Here is a 23765-nt window from a genome sequence, read left to right on the forward strand (position 1 = left end):
TAATAGATTAAGTTCCATTATATTCTGCTTCTTGGGAAATGAGTAATGTTCTTATATTTATAAATATAAAAACATTACTTTTTCCCAAGGCACAAAATATATGCATACACATACATAGATATATATATAGATATATATATAGATATATAGATATATAGATATATATATATATATATATACATATATGGGGGGGTGTATGTATGAAATCAGAAAGACCTCTCCATTTAGATATTCCATCAGTTCATGCAATTTATCATGTCCTTTGTTCCCCATCCCCATGACTTTAAATTGCTTTTTAAACACTCTCTGACTTTCCTTTTCTCTTGGCTTTGTCCCTCCAATTCTATTTCCATAGTAACCATTCCTAGTTCTGACACTTATTCAGATCTATATAACACCTATATTACTGCACCAGTCTTTTTGTTGTTCATCTGTTCTTTGTTCTCTCACTCCAATACATTGTTGGGGGTTTTTTTAAGTTTGTTTTTTTTTTTTTGCAAGGCAGTGGGGTTACGTGGCTTGCCCAAGGTCACACTGCTAGGTAATTATTAAGTGTCTGAGGCTGGATTTAAACTCAGGTACTCCTGACTCCAGGGCTGGTGCTCCATCTACTGTGCCACCTAGCTGCCCTCTCCAATACATTCTGCTAAAAACTTTTAGAAAAACTTTCAAACACTGGGATACAACACAGGCCCTGGAGTCATAGGACCTGAGTTCAAATCTAGCCCCAGACACATTTTTTTTAAAAACCTTGCTTAGCTGTGTTGCCTTGGGCAACTCACTTAAACCTTGCAAAAATCAAAAAGTAATTTATTTAAGATCTTTTTAACATTTTTTTCTACAGAAAAATGACTTTTGGAAAGAGACTTCTCATCAATTGGAAAAATAAATTGTGATATTAGACTATAATGGAATATTACTATGAAGAAACAAATAATGACCATGATAGATGCAGAGAAGAATAAGAATTCTTACATAAACCAATACAAAGTAAAGTAAGCAAAACCAGGAAAAATATACATGACCACAAAAATATAAAAGGAAAAAAGCAGTAGCATAATTAAAATTCTCCCTCACCCTCTCAGCCAAGAACCATACCTCATTTTATTGAAAAAAAATTGAGGCCATTCACTAAGAGATACCCTTCTCCCCTGTTCCTACTCTTCCTCATCTATCATCACCCAGTTGTTTTTTACCACCACCTCCCCCTTCACTCATTTTATATGAAAATGAGGCCCCTCTCCTTGCCTTGGCAGCACATTCTGTCCTGTCCAAAAATTGCCTTTTCAAACATCCTTAATTTCTCACTTATATTTTATCACTCTTTGTCTACTGACTTGACCTTACTGCCTAGAAATATGCTTGTGTTTTTCCCTTCCTCAAAAAAACCTCATTTGATCATCCAACTCCACTAACTTTCATCCTTATCCTTTTTGTGTCTAAACTCCTTGAAAATGCCATCTACAACAGCTGTCTCCCCTTCCTCTCTTTCTTCTCTTTTCAACTGAAATTGCCCTCTTTATCTTAATTACTAGATCTAGTGACTTTTCCTCACTCCTCATTCTTCAGGAGCCCTTTTCCTCCTCTGACACTGTCACTCACCTTCTTCTCTTTGATACCAGCTTCTCTCTGTGGTTTCCATGACACTGTCCTGGTTCTTCTCTTGCCTTCTTCAGCTCCATCTCCTTCTTTTCTTTGCTGAGTCTTCATCCAGATCATGACCACTAACCATGTAGGTACCTTAAGGCTCTGTCTTGATTTCTTTTTCTCCCCTTCCTCTAAATTTTTTCATTTGGTGATCTCCTCTCCCATAGATTCAATTATCATGTCTATGCAGTTGACTCTTAGATTTACTTACCCAGCCCTAATCTCTTTCTTCTCTAACTACCTATTATACATAGGAAATTGAATTTTCCATAGACATAATAAAAATGTTCCATAGACATTAAACTTTCTTCCCAAAACCTTCCCTCTTCCTAACTTTCTTATTACCATCAAAGATAGCACTATCCTTCCATGTGAGTGAAGCATTTATTAAATAAATAGCACTATCCATCCATGACTAGCTGTCATCCTCCACTTCTCGCTGTCTCACCTTTAAAAATCCAGTCAGTTGTAAAGGACTGTCAGTTCTAGCTGAACAATATCTCTCATATATTGCCTTTTCTCCTCTGACGTTGCAACCAATCTAGTATATAGGTCCTCATCACCTTACATTTGGATTGTAACGATATCCTTCTGACTAGTCTTCCTGCTTCAAGTCTCCCAACACATTCCAAATTGATTTTCCTAGAGCACAGGTGACCATAGAAATTCCCTAGTCAACAAATTCCAATGGCACCTTTTTTAGTTCCAAGATCAAATATTTTAAAACACTTCACAACCTGACTTGTTCCTATCTTTCCAATCTTCTTACACTTTACTTCCCTCCATGTACTTTGTGATCTAATCACAGTGGGGATATTGAGGCAAATAGATGAGTTCAGAGAATATTGCTGCAGTAGAAACAAGAGAACATAAACTAGGTTGATGACATGAGTGGAGAAAAAGAAGGCGTGCAAATGATATTGTGCAGTCAAATCAACAATTGTTTATTAAGCACCTACTTGGAGCTAAGTGTTCTAAGCACAAGAGAAAGAAAGAAAGAAAGAAAGAAAGAAAGAAAGAAAGAAAGAAAGAAAGATTAACTAGTCATTAAATTGGATAAATTGGAAGGCACAAGCTAAAGGAAGAGTAGAAGATCTTCTAGTGGAACTTTAGCTAGGACTTGAAGGGAAACCAGGAAGCAGAGATGAAAGGGGAAAATTTCCAAGGAAGGGGTAAACAGCAAGTCAAAATACCCAGAGTTGAGAAAAAGTGTTTTATATAAGGTACAGTGAGAAAGCTAATGTGGCCTAGATCATCAAGTTCAGTAATATTAGAAAGATTCAGGTTGTGGTGGATTTTAAAAGCCAAACAGGTAATCTTATCTTTGATCCTGGAGCTTATTTGGGACAGGGAGAAGGGATGAAATGATCAAACGTGTATATTAGGAAGAACCAAGTAGAGGATGAACCGAAATAGGTACCTGATTTCCAGACTCACATTTCAACTGAAACTGTGCTCTCCAGAGTTACCTTTGACAAAATCTAATGGCCTCTTTTAGACTCTCACTCTTGGCCTATGGTGCTGTTGCTCCGGCTTTCTTCTGATTCTCCTCATATCAGGATGATTGCTTTTTGTCTAGCTCTTGCTAGATCTCTGATCAGGTTCTGCTAACTATAGGCATCCTCCAAGGATGCTGTGCCTTCTTAATTAGGATTCCAGCTTCCCTCAAGCCTCAGTTCAGGGCAGCTGGGTGGCATGCCCTGGAGTTGGGAGGACCCAAATTCAAATCCAGCCTCGGACACATGACATTTGCTAGCTGTGTGAAAGCTAATGATCTCCTAGGCTATGTTAATAGAATAGAGATGGGGAGAGAACCAATGTGCTCTGCTCAGGATAAGAAAAATTTCTGGGGAGGCTAGGTGGCATAGTGGATAAAGCACTGGCCTTGGAGTCAGGAGTACCTGGGTTCAAATCCAGTCTCAGACACTTAATAATTACCTAGCTGTGTGGCCTTGGGAAAGCCACTTAACCCCTTTTTCCTTGCAAAAACCTTAAAAAAAAAAGAAAAAAAATTTCCTAATTATTGAAGTTGGATTTGGCTATATGAGGAGATCTTTATACCAAGCGCAGATGGTCATTTGCTAGGGATATTATAGAAAACATACTTGTTCAACTTCAGATTGTTCCTTCCATAAAACCTCTGACACATCCTTTCCCCTCTCAAGATTTTATGAACATTTGCCACCATTGAGGATTCCAAAAGTGTGCACCAATAGCTTTGAGAATCTCAAAATGTTTTGAATAATGGCAATCCTGTTGGAATATTTAGATAACCACTCAAGGAGAATACATTAAAAGAGACTACATATTTAAATGACTAAATGCTGCTTTGGGTTTTTTTTTTTTTAAATCAGTCATTCATCTTGGAAACCCATTTAGAAAACAAATTTAAGCAAAGTCGATTGCTTACTATGAACTTACATCAAAGAAAATCAAATGTATTTGAGAGAACTTTTTGTCACTACAAAGATAATATAAACACAAAGAAAATGTATATAAGTTAATATAGAAAATACTGAAATGAAAATTGAGAAATTTGGATTGTAGACCTAAGTCTACCAATGAACTTTCAGAAATTTTACATTTAAGTAATCCTACCTCAGCTTCTGATTCTGTATCTACAAAAAGTGAAGGTGTTTTCAGAAAAAAATGAGATAATGCAATTCATTCTTAAGAAATCCCAAAATAAAAACATAACCTAAATAATATACTTTAATGAAATAAATGCTTTGCAAGATAGATTGATTCAACTATGTATAAATTTCATTTTTTAACATTCTAAAATAATAGAACTGGGAATACATGATTTGTTATGATTCTAAATTCTTAGTCTTTAAATCCAGAAAAACTTCAAGACCTGCCCCTAGCATATACTAGCTATGGGACTCTGGACAAATCACTTAATCTCGCAATGTAATAACCAGCTTTCTAGATCTGTAAGGTTACAAGAATTTCCTCAACTTGGAATTCCCTACATTGATAAGATCTTAGACCTAATCTCTGTTACTTATATTTCTGAGTCTTTGCTTTTTTGTTGGGTATTTTTTGGATTGTTTCTTTTTTGTGTGTGTGGAAGGTGGAGGTGACCAGTCATACAGTTGATGGTAACTGATTATTATCTCTTCCTTTCCTCCCTTTCCCCTTTGTCCTGGAAATTTAATTTGAGCAATATAATAGCACTTCAGTTTCCTGATTATGTTTGATCTACATTCTCAAAGAAGATCCTGACATCAGGGAGCTGATGCCATGGACAAGTACATGAATTGGATTTGAGTGAGGGGAGGCTTTGCTGAGTCACCAGCCTCACTTTTTCCTCTGGAACCATATGGGTCCAGCGGTCAGATATGAATCAGGATGACTGAGATGAAGAACCAGACACTGGAAGGCGGTTTTTGGTCCCACATGGCTGCTTCTTCCTCTTGCCTGCTTCTTGCTTTCTTGAGATCATCTTCCTCCAGGTCATCTCCAGTTTTCCTGATTCATGTCTGGCCATTGGACCCAGATGACTCTGGAGGAGAAAGTGAGGCTGGTGACTTAAACCAGCCTCCCCCACTCCAATCTAATTTATGTGCTTGTCATGGCATCACCTCCAAGGAGAACAAAAGACAAACATCATCACATCAGCAGCAGCAGCAGTTCCCTGGGACTCCCCTTTTGCAGTTTTATGGAATTTATATTAAACAGTAAGGTAGAAATAAAATCACAGTTGCTCAGGGCCCCTGCTTAGGAAAATTTCTAGTGTTGAGTAGAAGTTTGGTTCTCTGCCTTAATTTAAATTTGTATTTACCTCTAACTAACTCTGGCCTCTTCATAATTAGGACAAAATTCAGATTACCAGAAACATTTGGAGAATGGAGCAATTATATCAACACTTTTCTTAATAGCAAGGCACAAGAAGTTTTGGAAAGAACTTTTTCTTCAAACTTCCCCTAGTCCTTGAAGAAGAAGGCACAACTAAAGGGTTTTTTTTTAATAAGCATATGTAGAATATAAAATTGATGACCTTCCTCTACTTCTCCCTTCTCTTCTAATAGCCCAGTGTTATTTTTCCTTATCCTTTAATCTGTGACCCCTGAGCTTCTCTGCTACCAAACACTCAGATTTTCAGGTTCTAAATTGGTTTGTGGTTTTTTATAAAATTCATATGACCTGTCCCTCAAGCAATCCTAACATACTTTATCCATTGCCTTTCAAAGACTTGTAAATTGATCAAAGACTTTTCTCATTTAGTTAAAATATCTGAATAAGGGAGAAACAGTTAAATCTCATACAGAGATTTAAGCCTCCAATTGATTAATTCAGTAGGGAATTTCAGTTTCCCCATTAAGGTAAGGATAAGGATTGCTTTTAATAGTTTAGTTATTTGGGGGGGGGGGATGTTTATACAAGGAAAAGATTGCCTTTAGGAAATTGTTCATATTAACATACTAATACATTTGTTTAATGAATTCATTAATCAATTAGATGATCTTATAAAAATAGAATTAAATGATTTACAATTTTTATTTTTTCATGTAAATTTATTTTGTAGATGGATATGAGGTTCAAGCAAAAGGGAATTCACTTAAAATACTGACTCTGATTGAGAATTAGGGACCAAAAAAAAAGGTTTATTTAGGTATTTCTGTGATTAGCAGAAGCTAAGGGAGAGAGAGAGATTAGTAGCAGCTACCATCAGGGGATAAAAAGTAAAGAAGGAGAGATTTCCTGCTCTTAAAGTGCTCCCAAAGGAAGATGGAGCAACTCAACTGAGGAGAGGTGAGCTTTTAAAGGGGCAGGAAGATGAAATAATTAGGGTTATGCAGACTTAATCCTTTTAGCTAGGGCAGAGAGATTCACTGTTTTGTCAGTAGGGACCTGTCTTGTGCCTGGGGACAGGAATTTTCCTAGTCATTGTCTGGGAGAGGCCAAGTATTTTACTAAAAAGTTCCTTGACCTCATCTCAGTAGCCTGGATGGAGGGATCAGTGTTAATAAAGGCTATGTGAGAGATTAACTATTTGACTGGTCAGTCAAACTAAAGGGAGCAGATTGGTTGTATAACATATTTCCCTGTCCAATAGTTCCTCTACTACATAATATGATGGGATCAAAAAAGGATCATTGTCTTTACATTTTCCAATTTCATATGTTTCATTGACTTCAACCATTATGAGGAATGTTGAATATTATTCTTTTTCTTTCAGTAATTTACATAAAGAAAAGACAGCTCTGATGCAAATTAGGAATCAATTGGCAGCAGATTTGGAACAACTTCTAAGTCACCGTGAGGTAATATTGATCCCCATTTTTTTCATTGTTTTTATCCTTTTTTCAAACAATTTGTTAGAGTGTGGACTTTGATTGATATTTCTGTTAATTGTTCCTACCCTTTGATACTTTTATTCCTAGACTAGTATAGAATCTGTCTATTAAGTTTGAGCAAACAGTGTCCTTCATCCTAATCTGTCCACAGAAAGCTTATCAGATTTTGCTATAATTCCACTGGAAAAGGAAAAGTGAATTACAGAACTGTTCAGCTGATGTCATCCTTGGTGAGGGTTCTTCCTGGTCTCACATAGGTGTACCAGGTCTTGGAAAGGAAGTATTAGAACAGAGGTTATTCTGGAAGTGTGAAAATATCTTTAGGAGCTCAGAGGCTATACAATGAGTTAGGAAGGGAGAGTAGCTTCTGCTCATGGAAATAACTTTTGGAGTCAAAAATTCTAGGGCAGGTTGAAGTAGAGGGCATAATAAGAAATGTGTTCTATAATTAATCTTTTTCTTCTGTGCTGACCATGTACCTTACATTAATACTTCCATTAACCCTCTCATCCACATGTCCTTAATTACCTCATCTTTGTTCTTTGAGCTGTTCTCCTCATCTACATATCCCTCCTCACCTCTACTCTCTGTCATCTATGTATCCCTAATTAATTCATCTTCCTGCCCCTTTAAAAGTTCATCTTCTCAGCTGAGTTGAAGTCTTCCTTTGTCTTAGGGGGAATGATCCCCCAAATAAGTACTCATACTCTTATACTCCTCTTTTCGCTTCTTTTTCCTCAGGGCAGCAACTACTGCTGTTTATCCCCTATTCTCTCTCTGCTTTAACTACTATAACCATAGTAAGATGTAAATAAACCTTTTTTCTGTCCCCAAATTTTTCTGGGTGAAGAGTTGATCTTATAAGTGAATTCTTTCATATTCCCTTGAAAACTTTTACCAGCCACATTTTTCCAGCATCAAGATAATGATTTAAGTAGTCCAAGGAAAAGGAGTATATCCTTGAATTAAGATTTCTTCCTGGCTCCTTTCCCCGCTGCCCCAAGGGGTTTCTAAAATAGATCTTTTGAACATTTGCAGGGAAAGGGGAGACTGGAAGGTTTCCCTCTGCATTCAGAGGGTTTTTTTATGTTTTTTTTTTCCAAGGCAAATGGGGTTAAGTGGCTTGCCCAAGGCCACACAGCTAGGTAATTATTAAGTATCTGAGACCAGATTTGAACCCAGGTACTCCTAACTCCAAGGCCGGTGCTTTATCCACTACGCCACCTAGCCGCCCCTTGCATTAAGAATTCTTAACCTTATGTTCATGAGTAGATTTTAAGGAATCTTTGAATTTAGATATTTTGATACCTATATTTCATATAATAGGTTTCCTTTGTAATTCTACATATTTCATTGTACATTTTAAACATTATTCCAAGAAGGAATTTATAAGTTCACCAAATGGCCAGAAGGGTTCATGGCCCTTCCTCCCTTGAAAAACTCAGAAGCCCTTCTATTCTAATAGCATGAATTTCCAGGCCCAACAACCACTGTTACAATGACTGATTTCCAAGGATCTACCTCCCAACTAACAGCCTTCACTCCTTCGAATACAGATATTTTTTAATGTAGTTAAGCATATACATTTACTGTTTGGTGTGGTTTTCAAAAACAATTAAGTAGTTTTTAATTTTTTTTTAATAAAACTGATTATATAATGAAATGAAGATAAACTATGTTCACAAACACTATGTCTTTTGTTATGCAACAAGTATTTTCTTTGGGGTATCAGTCTATATTTGACTAAAAAGCACATTGACAGAGTCAAAATTAAATTTATATCCTAGTCCTGAGATGTCCACACTCAGACATTATGAGGGAGATTAAAACATAAGTGGAAAATATTAAGAAAATAAGTAAAAACACAATGGAACATAGATAATGTTAATATGTAGTTTTCTAAGTCATTATGTTTCTGGGGATATTTACATACAGGTCAGTCTCCCTACCGTCTTATCTGAATTTGATACTACTATTGTAGCCAAGAAATTTCCTTATTATTAAATTACAACAACATTTTTTTAATTATAGATGATTAATTTTTAATAGAATTTAGGAAAATATGTGGACATGGAAGTGAAATACTAGCAAGATGAAACAACTCTGATAAATTCCTTCCTTCTGCACATAGAAACTTATTTAATTAAGTAGTAGTCATTACTTAATTTTCTGGCATTTGGCATGAGAGATTTTCATTTTAACCATAATATTCAATGAATCAGAAATAGAATACTAAGCATTCCAAAGGAAAGAAATTCTTTTTTTCTTTTCAAAGTAATTTTCTAAAAGCAAAAACTATATTTTAGCATTAATTATAATAAAAAATATTTTATGTTGCATTTAATTTCTGTGAAATAGTAATTATTTAGTCCACTTTTCAGCCATATAAGTTAAAGTAGACACTGGTCATAATACAACCTTATACCTTCTACAGGTTTATGTGAGGCTAGGAAAGTCTCTTAAAGGGTCAAGTTTCCATATTCTCCTAACCCTATGTAAACTTCCACAAAACTCATAAATATTCTTGGAGACCCCCACCACTCCCCTTTTTCCACCTGCCTCCCTGTTTCCTGAAGAAAAAAAAGAGGATTGTTGGAATTTTTTTTTCTATTTTGTGACTTTGACAGATACACTATACAGAGAAGTAAAAAGGAAACTTTTCGTGAAAATTAATATATTTGGTAAATGCTAGAATTATTGAAGGTAAATATTCCTTTAATATGAATTATCTATGAATACAATTTTCATTTACACTAAAAATTCAAGAATGATGTTTTATCAGTTGGTTAAATTTGGGTTTTCCTTTGGTACCTATTAAAGATAACAAATGAACAAGTTTGGAGTCAAGAAATTTCTGTTTGTTCAAATTTAACAGCAGCTATATACCTTCTTAAGCAATATTACTAAGCCCTTCATATTTTCTTTGCTTAAACTGCAAAGAAGAGTTAAAGGGATTTCTAGATGGTTTTCTAAAATGATATATTTCACTTGTTATTTTGTCAAGTATTTATTAAATATAAACATAACTGGAGAACAGAAAAATATTTTGGATAACTCAGAACCTCAACATTTTAATCTGTACACAATAACAAAATGTTTTTATTTTTACAATTTTTTATTTAAGTAATAACAAAATAACAAAAAAATAACAAAAGTTATTTCCTATGTGGAATGTTTAAGATTGCATCAATTTAAATGTTCACATAACTTCTAATATTCTGAGATATTCACTTTTTAAAAATCATAAAGTATAATTACACAATTACATAATTCAATTTATGAATTGCATAATCAACAAATGTTCCTTTAAGTGCCTACTTTATGTCATCTCTATTATTTATTAATTCAGTTTTATCTACTAACCATTCCTTCTCTTCCAAATCCAATTGTTTATTTTCTGAAACCCCTGTTATTGGAAATACTGAGTGAAAAATGGAGCATTTTTTCTGCCAACAGAAAACACAAATTCATTTAACAAACATCTGTTAAATGCCTACTTGATCAAGTTCTTTGGGAGCTGGTATTGAGGCCCATCAGTACTTAGCTACTGATTTAAAGAGTCCATGAATTTGCATATTTTATATGATGAGAAACAAAAACTAAAATTCACTAAATTTCTCTTTTTTGCTTAATTGTCAGTAACTGGGGGCTGCTAGGTGACTCAGTGGATAGAGCACCAGCTCTGGAGTCAGGAGTACCTGAGTTCAAATCTGGCCTCAGACAATTACCTAGCTGTGTGGCCTTGGGCAAGCCACTTAACCCCACTGCCTTACAAGAAAAAAATAATAATGTATATTTAATTGTCAGTAACTGGGCCAAGTCCTGGCTATCTAACTTTAGTGTCTAAAAGTATCTGACTCTTTTGACTTTCTTCATATAAGTTTTCTTTTATCTATAAATGTCTTAATGTTTACATTCAAAAATCAACTGAGGGGCAGCTAGGTGGTGCAGTGGATAAAGCACCGGCCCTGGAGTAAGGAGTACCTGGGTTTACATCCAGTCTCAAACACTTAATGATTACCTAGCTATGTGGTCTTGGGCACTCCATTTGCCTTGGCAAAAACCTAAAAAAAAAAATCAATTGAGGTCCCTTGAGGAATCCTAATTGGCCATAGGAAAATGAGATAAAAGAAACAGATCACCTGGCTCTGTGATTTCAACAGATCCATTAGAATCTTCTTCCACCCACCAACAGATAACTGTGTTCTAGGATTTAATAGATAAATACTAGGGAATTAACTTGAAACACATAGGAGTTGAAAGATGGGTCCAAGTTCAGGGAGAGGAAAATTTAAATTCCTTCCATCCTGACTGATTCCAAATCTAAACTAGACTGCTTCTATGTCATAATACAGCAAGACTTTAACATGTTTGCACAACTACATTTTTTAAAGATTTTTGAATATGTCACAAAATATAGTATGGTCTTTTACAGTGGCTTCTTTCTTGCCAATTTTCAGAATTTCAATTTCCACTTATTTTTCTCTGTCATATATGAAATCTCCAACAATTTTCATCCCTTCACTCTTTTGACCAGTAGAACTTAGAAAGAAAGTAAATAGAAATTTCTGGTTACCTCAAGGAAGTCATAATCAGTGATTGTGTCAAATCCATCATCAAGCATTTGTTCACCACTTATCAAGCTAGTGCCAGACCTTGAGCTACATTTTGATTGATTAATAGAAATGAAGCTATCACAAGCTTCATCACACCTCACTGAAGAAGATTCTTGGCTCATTGATGCCTCAATTTTGTGAATCAACAATGTACGGTAATTGTATTTAATAACTGTTGATAAATCATAAACGTTATGTTCTTTCCACCTGACCAGTAAAGGGTTCCACAATTCATTAAATGGTATCTCTCCCTTCCCAATAGGGTCAGGGTGTTTTATTTGCACTCACTCAGTCTCCATCCAACTTCAAGCCTTCGTCACATTCCACCTATGTGGTTATGGTGACTCCAGGACATCCACCACACAGTGCCAGTCTGGCCTTGTCAAAGAGAGGAATAAGATGTAGGGAAATAGCAGCAGTAACTGAGAAAAAAAATTTTGAAGCTAAATTTCTCTGATAAACGTCTCATTTCTCAAACATAGAGAACTGAATCAAATTTTATAAAAATAAAAGCCATGGGGCGGCTAGGTGGCATAGTGGATTGGAGTCAGGAGTACCTGGATTCAAATCCAGTCTCAGACACTTAATAATTACTTAGCTGTGTGGCCTTGGGCAAGCCACTTAACCCCATTTGCTTTGTAAAAAAAACTTAAAATAATAAAATAAATGATCAAGAGATGTGAATAGTTTTCACATGAGGGTTATCAATGACTATTGTCATATTAAAAAGTGTTCTACTCAGTGTTGATTGGGGAAATACAAATCAAAATAATTTTACCTATTAGATTGACTAACAGGACAGAAAAGGAAAATGACAAGTGTTGGAGAGGATGTAGAGAAAATGAGACATTAATGCACTATTGGTGGAGTTATGAACTGATTCAACCATTGTATAGAGCAGTTTGAACCTGTGCCCAAAAGGATACAAAATCATGCCTACCCTTTGCCCTAGCAGTACCAGTACAAAGTCTATATTCCAAAGAGAGATAAAAAAGGAAAAGGATCTCTAAATATTTAAATGTACTAAAATATTTAAAGCAGCTTTTTTCTGGTGGTAAGGAATTGGAAATTGAGGGGATGTCCATCAAGTAGGGAATGGCTTGAAGAAGTTGTGTGATTACAATGAAATGCTATTCTGCTATAAGAAATGATGAACCGAATACTCTCAGAAGAATCTGGAAAGCCTTCTGTGAGATGATGCAATGTGAAATGTTCTGTGTCCAAAGTAACAGCAGTGTTGTAGCATGATCAGCTGGGAATGACTTCACATTTCTCAGCAATTCAGTGACCCAAGACAACTGAAGGACTTATGGTAAAGAATACTATCCATCCCCAGAGAAACTGCCAGGGGTGTCTGAATATGGATTGAACAGATTTACTTTATTTTTCTTGAGGTGTTTTTTGGGGGGGAGGGAGGGGAAGGAGTCTCATGTTTTCTTTCATAAGGTGACTATTATGGAAATGTTTTGCATGACTGCACAATTATAACCTATATCAAATTGCTTGCTTTCTCAATGAGGGGGCTAGGACAGGAGGAAGGGAAAGAATTTGGAACTCCAAGTTTTAAAAATGAATGTTAAAAATTGTTTTTCCATGTAACTGGGAAAAAATAAAATGCTAAAGAAATAAAACAAAAAAGACTCATCTATCTGTTTTCCAGCAGTGTGTGTATTATGAATCTATAGTGTGTATGCCTTTTCCCATAAATTTTATACTTAAATGCAAATATATGTAAATATAGATATCTATTGTGTATACTGACTCCACCTGTAGACTATAATCTCCTCAAGTCTTTGAATCTCTAGGACTGGCACACAGCGGTCACTTAAGTGAATGTTGATGGGTAATAGGTCCTATTAGGACCTATTACAAAGTGACTTGGACCATGTATACAAGACATCTCAACTGAAGTATGGATGAGTTAACTGGCACAGAAATAATCTACTAGATAGTGATCATGGGCTGAAAAATCAAGTTCATACAACAACAAACTAAGGTTTTGAGAAAGAACTGTCTTAGAGACAGAATTAAGCATTAGATTTTGCCTAAAAAACTTATATTTTGATCTATGCAGTCTACCTTTTTAAAGAAAGATTTCAAGGACTTCTGATTGAAAGTCAGTTAAATCTGACTAGGAAGGTTTATATTGCTTTAAGTAGATTTTGACTTGGAAGATTTACCTTTGATCTTATTGTTAATACTCTCAAATATGTTTTGAAAGTTGGGAGTTGTATTTCAAAGGTTCATGTTCTTTAATATAGATATAGATTGGAGTAATTATAGGGAAAAGAGATTCATATAAATAAAAATTAATATAACTTAAAAAATCACATAAATTTTAAAAATTCCTTTCTAGGAATACTTCTAATGCTTCATTTTATTAAACATCCTTTTTTTAAATTTAATTTAATAATGGTTCCCCCAGAAAAGGCTCAAGTTTGTGCCCTGGAGGTACATATTGAGCTGCATTATTCTTTTGTGGGTACAGAATAGTCATGAGTTATTAAAATTTACTTTCTTTTATATTTAAAGTTCTTTCTTCTGAATGCTTGTAGAATTGTTCTGTTTGTCATTGAAATTGTTTGAAATAACTTATGGTAGGGGCAGCTAGGTGGCGCAGTGGATAGAGCACCGGCCCTGGAGTCAGGAGTACCTGAGTTCAAATTTGACCTCAGGCACTTAATTGCCTAGCTGTGTGGCCTTGGGCAAGCCACTTAACCCCATTGCCTTGCAAAAACTTTAAAAAAAAAAAGAAATAATTTATGGTAAAGACTGATAAATTGCCTTGGGGGGGTAAGTAAGATTGGGGGAAATTGTAAAACTCAAAACAAATAAAATCTTTAATAACAAAAATAAAATAAAAGTTAAAAAAAAAAAGAAAACTATTATGTGTCTTAGGATTTGCAATATGAGGGCTTTTTTCTCTTAGTATGTTAGAATTTTTTATTCTGTGTCCAGACTTCTGGACAGTTTTTCTTGTATTGTTTCTCAGTTGGGTGTTTTTTTTTTTTACTTCTATTCTCCTAAGAGAATTATAATCCTGAAGTTGTCTCTAAACATCCAGGTTTTTTTTTTTACTTAAGAGTGTTTCATTTTTTGCCAATTATGTGTAAAGATAGTTTTGACATTCATTTTTGTAAGGTTTTAAGTTGCAAAATTTCTTCTTCCTCCCCCATCCCCAACACAGCAAGCATACTGATATAGATTATACATGTGCAGTCATGTTGAACATGTTTCCATATTAGTCATGTTGTGAAAGAAAAATCAAAACAAAAGAAAAAACTACATGAAAGAAAAATTTTTTTAAAAATTTAAGTGAAAGTTGTGCTTCAGTCTGCATTCAGACTCCATTAGTTTTTCTCTGAATGTGAATGGCATTTTCCATCACAAGTCTTTTGAAACTGTCTTTGATCACTGTATTGCTGAGAAGAGCTAAGTCTGTCATAGTTGATCATCACAAAATGTTAATATGTACAATGATTTTCCTGTTCTGCTCACTTCATTCAGCATCAATTCATGTAAGTCTTTCCTGAAATTCACTTGCTCATCATCTCTTATAGAATGATAGTATTCCATTACATTCATATACCACAACTTGTTCAGCCACTCCCTAGTTAATGGGCAACCCCTCAATTTCTAATTATTTGCCACCACAAAAAAGAGCTGCTCGAAATATTTTTGTACATGGGGTTCTTTTCATTTTTTATGATCTCTTTGGGATACAGATCCAGGATACCCATCTATTCTTTTCAATAAATGTTTTGCTCATATGCAGATCAGATTTTCTTGTAGTATTATTAGTTTTTACTTTTCTTCCAGCTTGTCTTTCACATCTATGTATTTGCATTCCCAATCACTTAATCTTTTTTTTTTGTTTGTTTCTTTGATTTTCCATTGTGGATTCAAGTTTTTCTATTTGACCAATAGTGCATTTTTCCTTTAAGAAAATAAAATTTTTACGTTATTACATAAGTTTAATAAATTTTTAAGGCTTTTCTCCTCCAAGTTAACTGCTTGTATATATCTTGGAAAGGGGTAGTAGGGATTGGGACTGCAAAAATGTGTGTTGATAAATTTTTAAACAAGTTAATATCTCATATATATATATGTCTTTTTTCAAAAAATATCCTTTAAATTAATTTTATATTAACAATTACATTGTTATTAAATCTAAGCATTAGATTTTGCCTAAAAACTTATATTTTGATCTATGCAGTCTACCTTTTTAAAGAAAGATTTCAAGGACTTCTGATTGAAAGTCAGTTACATCTGACTAGGAAGGTTTATATTGCTTTAAATAGATTTTGACTTAGAAGATTTACCTTTGATCTTATTGTTAATACTCTCAAATATGTTTTTAAAGTTGGGAGTCTTTTGTCTATTGTGCATACTATAAATTCTGTCTTCACAATTTTTATTTCTCTTTTAAACTATTCAGGAGCATACTATTGTTATCCCTTCCACACTGAGGAGTTAGAAGTACATCTCCCCTGCAGTTTGAAAAATCTGTGTAAAATTGTTGACCCTCCCCTAGTACCAGAGAAGTCTGGATTTTGTCTTTTTCTTTTATGGGGTATTTATGGTATCTTATTGTAAAATTCAGGTTGATATTATACATATATTTTATGCATTTCTGAGTTTCTAAACTTTATCTGTGTTGTTTTCTGGTTTTCTTGTGTCATCTGTGGCTTCCACAAATTCCCATTTAATTTCATATGCCAACCCACTTTATATATTGAAACCACAATGGGGAAAGGTTACAATTTGGAAGGGAAAGCTATACTGTGGTCCCATGCTCTCTTGAAAATTCAGTCCTTTGCTACATCTGGCGTTGATTCGTTTTCTTTTGTCTTTGAATATTAATTCATAGATGTCTGTACTATTTTTATTTGATCTGGAATCTTTATTTCCCTCTGCTATTGAAATCTTCCCTGGTGGTTAATCTACTTTGCTCAAAATCTTTATCTGAGTTTTATTTCTTCTGTTATTTGTCATTTTTCCCCTTAGATTTTCCTATTGCTCACTATCAGACAACAGCTTCCCCTTTGCTGATGATTTCCTTGCAAATCAGACCTCAAAACCATCCTAGTCTCCTTCTACACTGAGCAATTCTGGGTGAACAGAACTGCTGCCTTGTTCCTTGAAACCCCTTCTCCCCAAGCAGGAGTCTGGGCTTTTCCCCTTAAGCTTAGTAGTATGCCACATGTTTCCTCACCTAGTTTCCTACCTTACTCTTTTCCCTGGCAGAGCTCTGTTTCACCTCAGTCTTGTTGCTGTCCCAACCAGAAGGAGCTCCTGCCTTTTCATTTTCTGAAGCACTGGGGGAGTGAGCCATGTAGAAGGGAGAAGGGTAGGCTGAATGAACAAATTAGGGGTTAGAAATTTGCCTTCACTGTTGTGGTTCTTCAGATTATTGAGGTTTTGGTTACCTCCTTAGGGACTGTGGAAAAGGGTAAAATTGTTTTATCACTTGCACATAATTCCTATTTTGCAGAAGTTTGAAAAATTGTGAAAAACAGATGTCTAGTCCTCCATCTTGTTGGTTGCATCTAAATTATTTATTTTTTAACACTTAAAACAGTTCACATGTGCATTTTTTTGCTTTAAGTGTTCATTTGAAATTTGTGTAAATTTTTTAAAGAACAAAAAGTTAAGTATTTTTGATTGCCCAAATTATACTAAAATATCAGTGAATTTTAATTAGGAATTTCTAATGGCATTATAAACCAGAGTTCACGTTAAAAAGATCATTTATAGAGATAGCCATATCATATCATTCCTTTGTAATTTATTTTATTTTATATAATCACAAAATATGGGTGCTTAATATCAACTTTGATTTAAATTCATTAATGAAGGGGCGACTAGGTGGCACAGTGGATAGAGCACCAGCCCTGGAGTCAGGAGTACCTGGGTTCAAATCCGGCTTCAGACACTTAATAATTACCTAGCTGTGTGGCCTTGGGCAAGCCACTTAACCCCATTGCCTTGTAAAAAAAGGAAAAAAAAAACCTTAAAAAATAAATAAATAAATTCATTAATGAAAAACATTTACTGTCCATGTTAATATGTGGTATATGCATTGAATCTTACACATTCTCCTCAGTTTCTCTGATAAATGTAACTGATATTAACATATTATATCAGTATTGCTGTTGACAGTTATAAAAAGCTGACATTTATGAAATAGCATAGTCTCATACACCTTCTTGATTTTATTGTTTTTGTTATGCTGTTTACATATTGTTAATATAAAATTAATTTAAAAGAGATTTCTTTTTTTTTTTAGGTTTTTTCAAGGCAAATGGGGTTAAGTGGCTTGCCCAAGGCCACACAGCTAGGTAATTATTAAGTGTCTGAGACCAGATTTGAACCCAGGTACTCCTGACTCCAGGGCTGGTGCTCTATCCACTGTGCCACCTAGCCGCCCCGAGATTTCTTTTTTGAAAAAATACATATATGTATGAGATATTGACTTGCTTAAAAATTTATCAACACACATTTTTGCAGTCCCAATCCCTACTACCCTTTCCCAAGATATATACAAGCAGTTAACTTGGAGGAGAAAAGCCTTAAAAATTTATTAAACTTGGGGCAGCTAGATGGCACAGTGGATAGAATACCAGTCCTGGAGTCAGGAGAACCTGAGTTCAAATCCAACCTCCAACACTTACTAATTTCCTAACTGTGTGGCCTTGGGCAAGCCACTTAATCCTATTGCCTTGCAAAAAAAAAAAAAACTAAAAAAAATTTATTAAACTTATGAAATAACATAAAAATTTTATTCTCCTAAAGGAAAAGAGTATTTTACACAGCCAAGTTATTTTTTCCAAAATTAATATTTTATACTTTTCTTCCTCATTCTTTATCTTCTCACAAACAAGGCAGAATGTTATTTCTTAATAGTTTATTTCTGTCCTTCCTGCGCTCAATGGTAATCTTTCTATACATACTAAAAGCTGTATTACCTAGCACTTTACCAAACAAAAAGATATACAAACTGACACTTTGTATATTATCCAAAAAAAACTTTTTCTAGTAACTGATTTTACCTAAAATAATCATAGAAACTATTCAGGACCTATATGTCTAAGAACAATGAAAAGAACAGTCAAAAAATAAATTGCCTTTGGTTGGATTTGCCAGGAAAAGAACTATTCCTCCCACAGTGATGGCAAATGCCATGACATTGCCTAGTATTGCTGTTTCAAGAATAGATAGAAGCTTAGTTTGTATTCCCCTCCCAACCTCAGTGATAAAGCAGCCCCATGATTTAGGCCTACTATAACTTCAGTTAATTTTAGTTAGTTAACCAAAATTAATCACTCAACCAATCACCAAAGCTATGAGTACCCATTGTACATAAGAGAATGTTTAACTAAATCCCAGCATTCTGGGCAACATTGCTTTTGCAGTGTTACATTTCATCTCCAAAAATAAAAATCTGGTATACAGTGTACTAGGTTTCTAAAAAGTGAGATCATGGTATAATTATCATTCTTTTGCGCTGTTTATGTTCCAAGAGTCTTATTTGTATGTTCTTTCTGTTTTCCCAGAGGTTACAAGGACATTTCAGCATCACAAGTAGCCCCTGAGGCAATCTAAATAGATTTCAAACAAATGATGTATTTCTAAATGTGTGTTATTCTTTTTTTATTTCATTCTTTACTGTTTTGAAACATACTGATTTCAAATCTAAAAATTTATTAAATTGGCAGGTCATTTTTCTTACTAAGCATTTAAATTGAGGATATAACAACTTAATTCATAAATGCCTCCATTTTAAAATGTATTACACTTTCTCCCACACATGAATGAATGAATGAATATATTTAGTAAGCATTTTCTAAGTACTCAGAATTGTTACTGAAATTTATTATGTTAAATAAACATCTGAGTGATCACATTGTAGAAATATGGCATAAGCCTTATTTTACCAACAAAAAGACTTTCATGACACAGTGAGTGCCTCCTTATTTTTGAAGGATGTGGTGAGTTGAGAACTGAGGTGTCATAAGCACACATACTTTCACACTTTGTTCCCTTTGATCATTGCACCATACCAACACATACTTACTGTACACGCACTTTAAGAACTGGGGAAGATCAAGCCTGAGGTGTAGCAAAGATAATAGATTGTGCCTGCTGCAGAACTTGTCAGCCTTACTCCATTTGGCTTCCCTTCAGATAGTGTATGATCCAGTCACATTGAACTACTAGTTTCCCCAAATCTGACATTTCATCTTCCACCTCTGTGCATGCACACACTCTGTTCATCTTGCCTAAATGTATTCTCTACTAATCTCTCCCTCTAATAATCATCTCTTTCTAGCCACTTTCTTCTCCAGAAACTTTTCTGCACTTTTCTAGACATCTCCTACCCTTGGCCTCTCTCTTTCTCCCTCCCTCCCTACACACCACACACACACACACACACACACACACAAAGACAACATTTCATCTCTATTTCCATAGCTTTTTATAAATTCATCAGGAGACTTGAATCAGTTTCTCTAATCTGGTGGCAAATGTCTCCAAATAAGTCATTATGCAATAACTTTGCAGCCATACTAGGGAAAGAGAAAACCAATATATAAGATTTGTGTGTGAGGGGTGGCTAGGTGGCACAGTGGATAAAGCACCGGCCCTGGAGTCAGGAGTACCTGGGTTCAAATCCGGCCTCAGACACTTAATAATTATCTAGCTATGTGGCCTTGGGCAAGCCACTTAACCCCATTTGCCTTGCAAAAAAACTAAAAAAAAAAAATATTTATGTGTCCAAAAAAATTTAGTAAAAAATTTTCTTTACGTCTGGTTAGAGATGTTGAGTGGGATGGCATGGGTCTCCAAATTACATCCTTATTTGAAGAATAATATAGTGATTTTCCAGCAATTCAAAGATAAAGAAAAGTCCTATCTCTCACAGGTATTAGATATAGTCCTTGCTTCCTTTTTTTTGGGGGGGGGGGCATTTTCATGGTGGTGATATATAGGCATCAAAGTATTATCTGCCAATTTAATTTCCAGATTGATGCTTTAGTTATTGGTTGAAAGTAATAGAACTGGATTTTTGCCTTATTTATTTCAGGTTAATTAAAATATGGATAGGAGCAGCTAAGTGGTACAGTGGGTAGAGCACCGGCCCTGAAGTCAGGAGGACTTGAATTCAAATCCGGCCTCAGACACTTAATAATTACCTAGCTTTTTGATCTTAGGCAAGTCACTTAACCCCATTGCCTTGCAAAAACCAAAAAAATATTAACAAAAGTATAGAATTATCAAATCTAGACTGTAGAAAGCATTTATAGTAGTTAAAAGTTTTATTGAGGGGCGGCTAGGTGGCGTAGTGGATAGAGCACCGGCCCTAGAGTCAGGAGTACCTGAGTTCAAATACGGTCTCAGACACTTAATAAGTACCTAGCTGTGTGGCCTTGGGCAAGCCACTTAACCCCGTTTGCCTTACAAAAACCTTAAAAAAAAAAAAGTTTTATTGGCATTGCCTCAAATCCCTTCAAGGTTCAGATGAAGTGCCACCTTCTGCAAAAGGCCTTTGCTGATCTCCATTTCCCCAGCTCCAGTAGTGGTTAGTGATTAGCTCCAGGATCTGTTTTATGTTGATTTATATAGGTACATGTATGTTCCTCTCCATCCTCAATAGAATGTAGGTATCTTGAAGTGAAAAATTGTTTGAGTTTTATCTTTATATCCCTAGAGTCTATAACAAAGCCCACCAATATAAAACACCCAAATTTTAGTATGAATATACACCATAAATACATAGTACTATCCTATCTGAATTTTTATAATAGTAATTTTTTTTAGGTTTTTGCAAGGTAGTAGGGTTAAGTGGCTTGCCCAAGGCCACACAGCTAGGTACTTATTAAATGTCTGAGGCCAAATTTGAACTCAGGTACTCCTGACTCCAGGGCTGGTGCTCTATCCACTGCGCCACCTAGCTGCCCCCCTATAATAGTCTTCTAATAGGTCCTCCTACCCCTATTCTCTCATTCCTCTAAGAAATCCTTAATACTGATAACAGATAAATCCTCTTTATACATTTCATTTCTTTGCTCAGAATCCATTAATGGTTAGCTATTGATCAAAAACTAAAGTTTAGGCTTGTAGACCTGTGGCATTCAAGGGTCTCCATAATCTTGCAGCATTGTCTACCACCAGGGGTGTACTAGAACTAGATTCAACCAGCCCTCAAGAGAAGACTGTGTGAGCATTTAACCCCTCAGAAATCAACAAAGGCTATAAATTGGGACTTGGTTTTTTATTTTATTAATTGTCTAGACCAAATAAAGAGATGGAACAAATATTCATGCAGTTTAAACTTCATATTTCTATATTTTGAAATCTTCCTAGTCTTTGCCTCAATTCAGTTTGCAAGTCCTCCAATGAAGTCTTTGTCAATCTGAATTTGACCTTCATATAGCACTTTTATCACTTCTAAGTACTTGTCATGTACTGTTTTACTTATTTTTGTATATATTATTTCCTTTATATATTTATATAGATATATACATGATAAGCCATATGTTATATTTTCCCTTTGCATTCTACAGGCATTTAATTAATGTTTACTGAGTAAGTTTGCTTAATTTATGTTCTAATTAGCATAGGACCAGAGCAAGGTAGATTCTCAAAAACTTTTTGATAATAAAAAAAAGGTTTAGCATATCCTTTACAACCAAGAGAGACTGCTTAGCTAACTCAAGAAGGATGTAGCTTTCACATTGGTCCCTGCACCTTCATCTTTGGGAATTTTACCTGAAACTTCATCCCTTTGAATAGATAGATCTAACTACAACAAACCTCAAATTAAGGTGGTTTTATCCTAATAACAGTGTTTGTCCATTATTTTCACAGAAGACCACAGACATCAGGGGAGATGCACTATGTGGTGAATATATGTTGTGTATTGAAGGATTATTCTCCCTTCTCCCAAGTATTATGAGTTAGCATTCATATTTAGAAATCTAAGAGAGTTAAAAAAAAAAACAGCATGGTGACAAGCACATGAATTGAATTTTGAATGAGGGGGCTATGCTAAGTCACCAGTCTCACTTTCTCCTCCAGAGCCATCAGGACCCAGTAGCCAGATATGAATCAGGATAACAGGAGATGGTCCTGGATACAAGGTAATAAGGGTTTAGTGACTTGCCCAAGGTCACACAACTAGTGAGTGTTCAAGTGTCTGAGGCTAGATTCAAACTCCTGTCCTTCTGACTTCAAGGCTAGTGCTCAATCACTGCACCATCTAGCTGCCCCACTTTTATCCTAGAGGCAGTCTGGCCCCAAATGCATCTGGATCGGTTTCTTTGCTAGGTTAAAGACAAAATGTTATTAATCAAATCATAACAGCTTAGAGCTATTAGGAGAGTTTATTAATGTCCAGGTAGAGATTGAGATCTGTCCTATTTCATTTCTTTGTATATATTTTTTTTATTTATTACCAGCTTTGACAAGTTCTCCATGGGTTTGTGCCACCATCCTGTCTTTGTCTCACAGACAGACTTTATCTTCCTCTAGCTGTGTTACTGTCCAGCCCTGTTCTCTTTTAGATCTGACTAATGTTGTGTGCTTTTGATAGGCATTGCCCTTTTACAAACAGATAAAGTATTAATCTTCCTGTTTATGGCTTTTCAGATTTCCCATCTCTAACCATAGTCCTTCTCCTAACAGACTAACTACTATTTTGTCCCAGAGTAATTCAAAAGCTCCCAGACCTACAGAACTTCAACAACTCCCACCCACACCCCAAGTCTTACAATCCACTAGTATAGTCTTCAAGAACCCCAGGTCATCACCTTGTATAAAAAGGGTCAGGATCAAAATAAGCTGCTTCTCTGCCCTCCCCAGACACTCAACCTCAACAAGGTTAGAGACCAGTCCAGATGGACATAGACAGAGCAAGGGAAGTGGCCAAAAGTTTAGGACCCAAGAAGATGTAAATATCAGACCAAAGAAGATAGTTATTTGTTTTGTTGTTATTTATTTGTTTGTTGTCCAAGAATCAATTAAGGGCTAGAAATTTCAAGGAAAAAAATGCAGGCAAAATAAGCAGGAAGAATGAAGTTAAGGAAGTCACTTTCTGTCATCAGGCCTAGACCTTTTACATTCTTCCCACTGAAGTAGGAATCAATCCAAATGCATCTTGAATTTGGATACAGGTCTTTCATTATAAGCATAGTAT

The 23765-nt window shown here is 35.2% G+C and overlaps 1 protein-coding gene across 5 annotated transcripts in view; it reads left to right on the plus strand.

Annotated features, from left to right (window-relative positions):
* Positions 1-23765, plus strand: part of PIBF1 (progesterone immunomodulatory binding factor 1) — a 317017-nt gene that overhangs the window by 257988 nt on the left and 35264 nt on the right. For all 5 annotated transcript variants that reach the window (XM_074191801.1, XM_074191800.1, XM_074191798.1 and 2 more), the window contains exon 16: positions 6833-6917. In XM_074191801.1, coding sequence (XP_074047902.1) covers positions 6833-6917 — 85 coding nt within the window. The remainder of the gene's footprint in view (positions 1-6832; positions 6918-23765) is intronic.

Source organism: Macrotis lagotis, chromosome 6, assembly GCF_037893015.1.
Source record: "Macrotis lagotis isolate mMagLag1 chromosome 6, bilby.v1.9.chrom.fasta, whole genome shotgun sequence".
In the NCBI taxonomy this organism is placed as follows: Eukaryota; Metazoa; Chordata; class Mammalia; order Peramelemorphia; family Peramelidae; genus Macrotis; species Macrotis lagotis.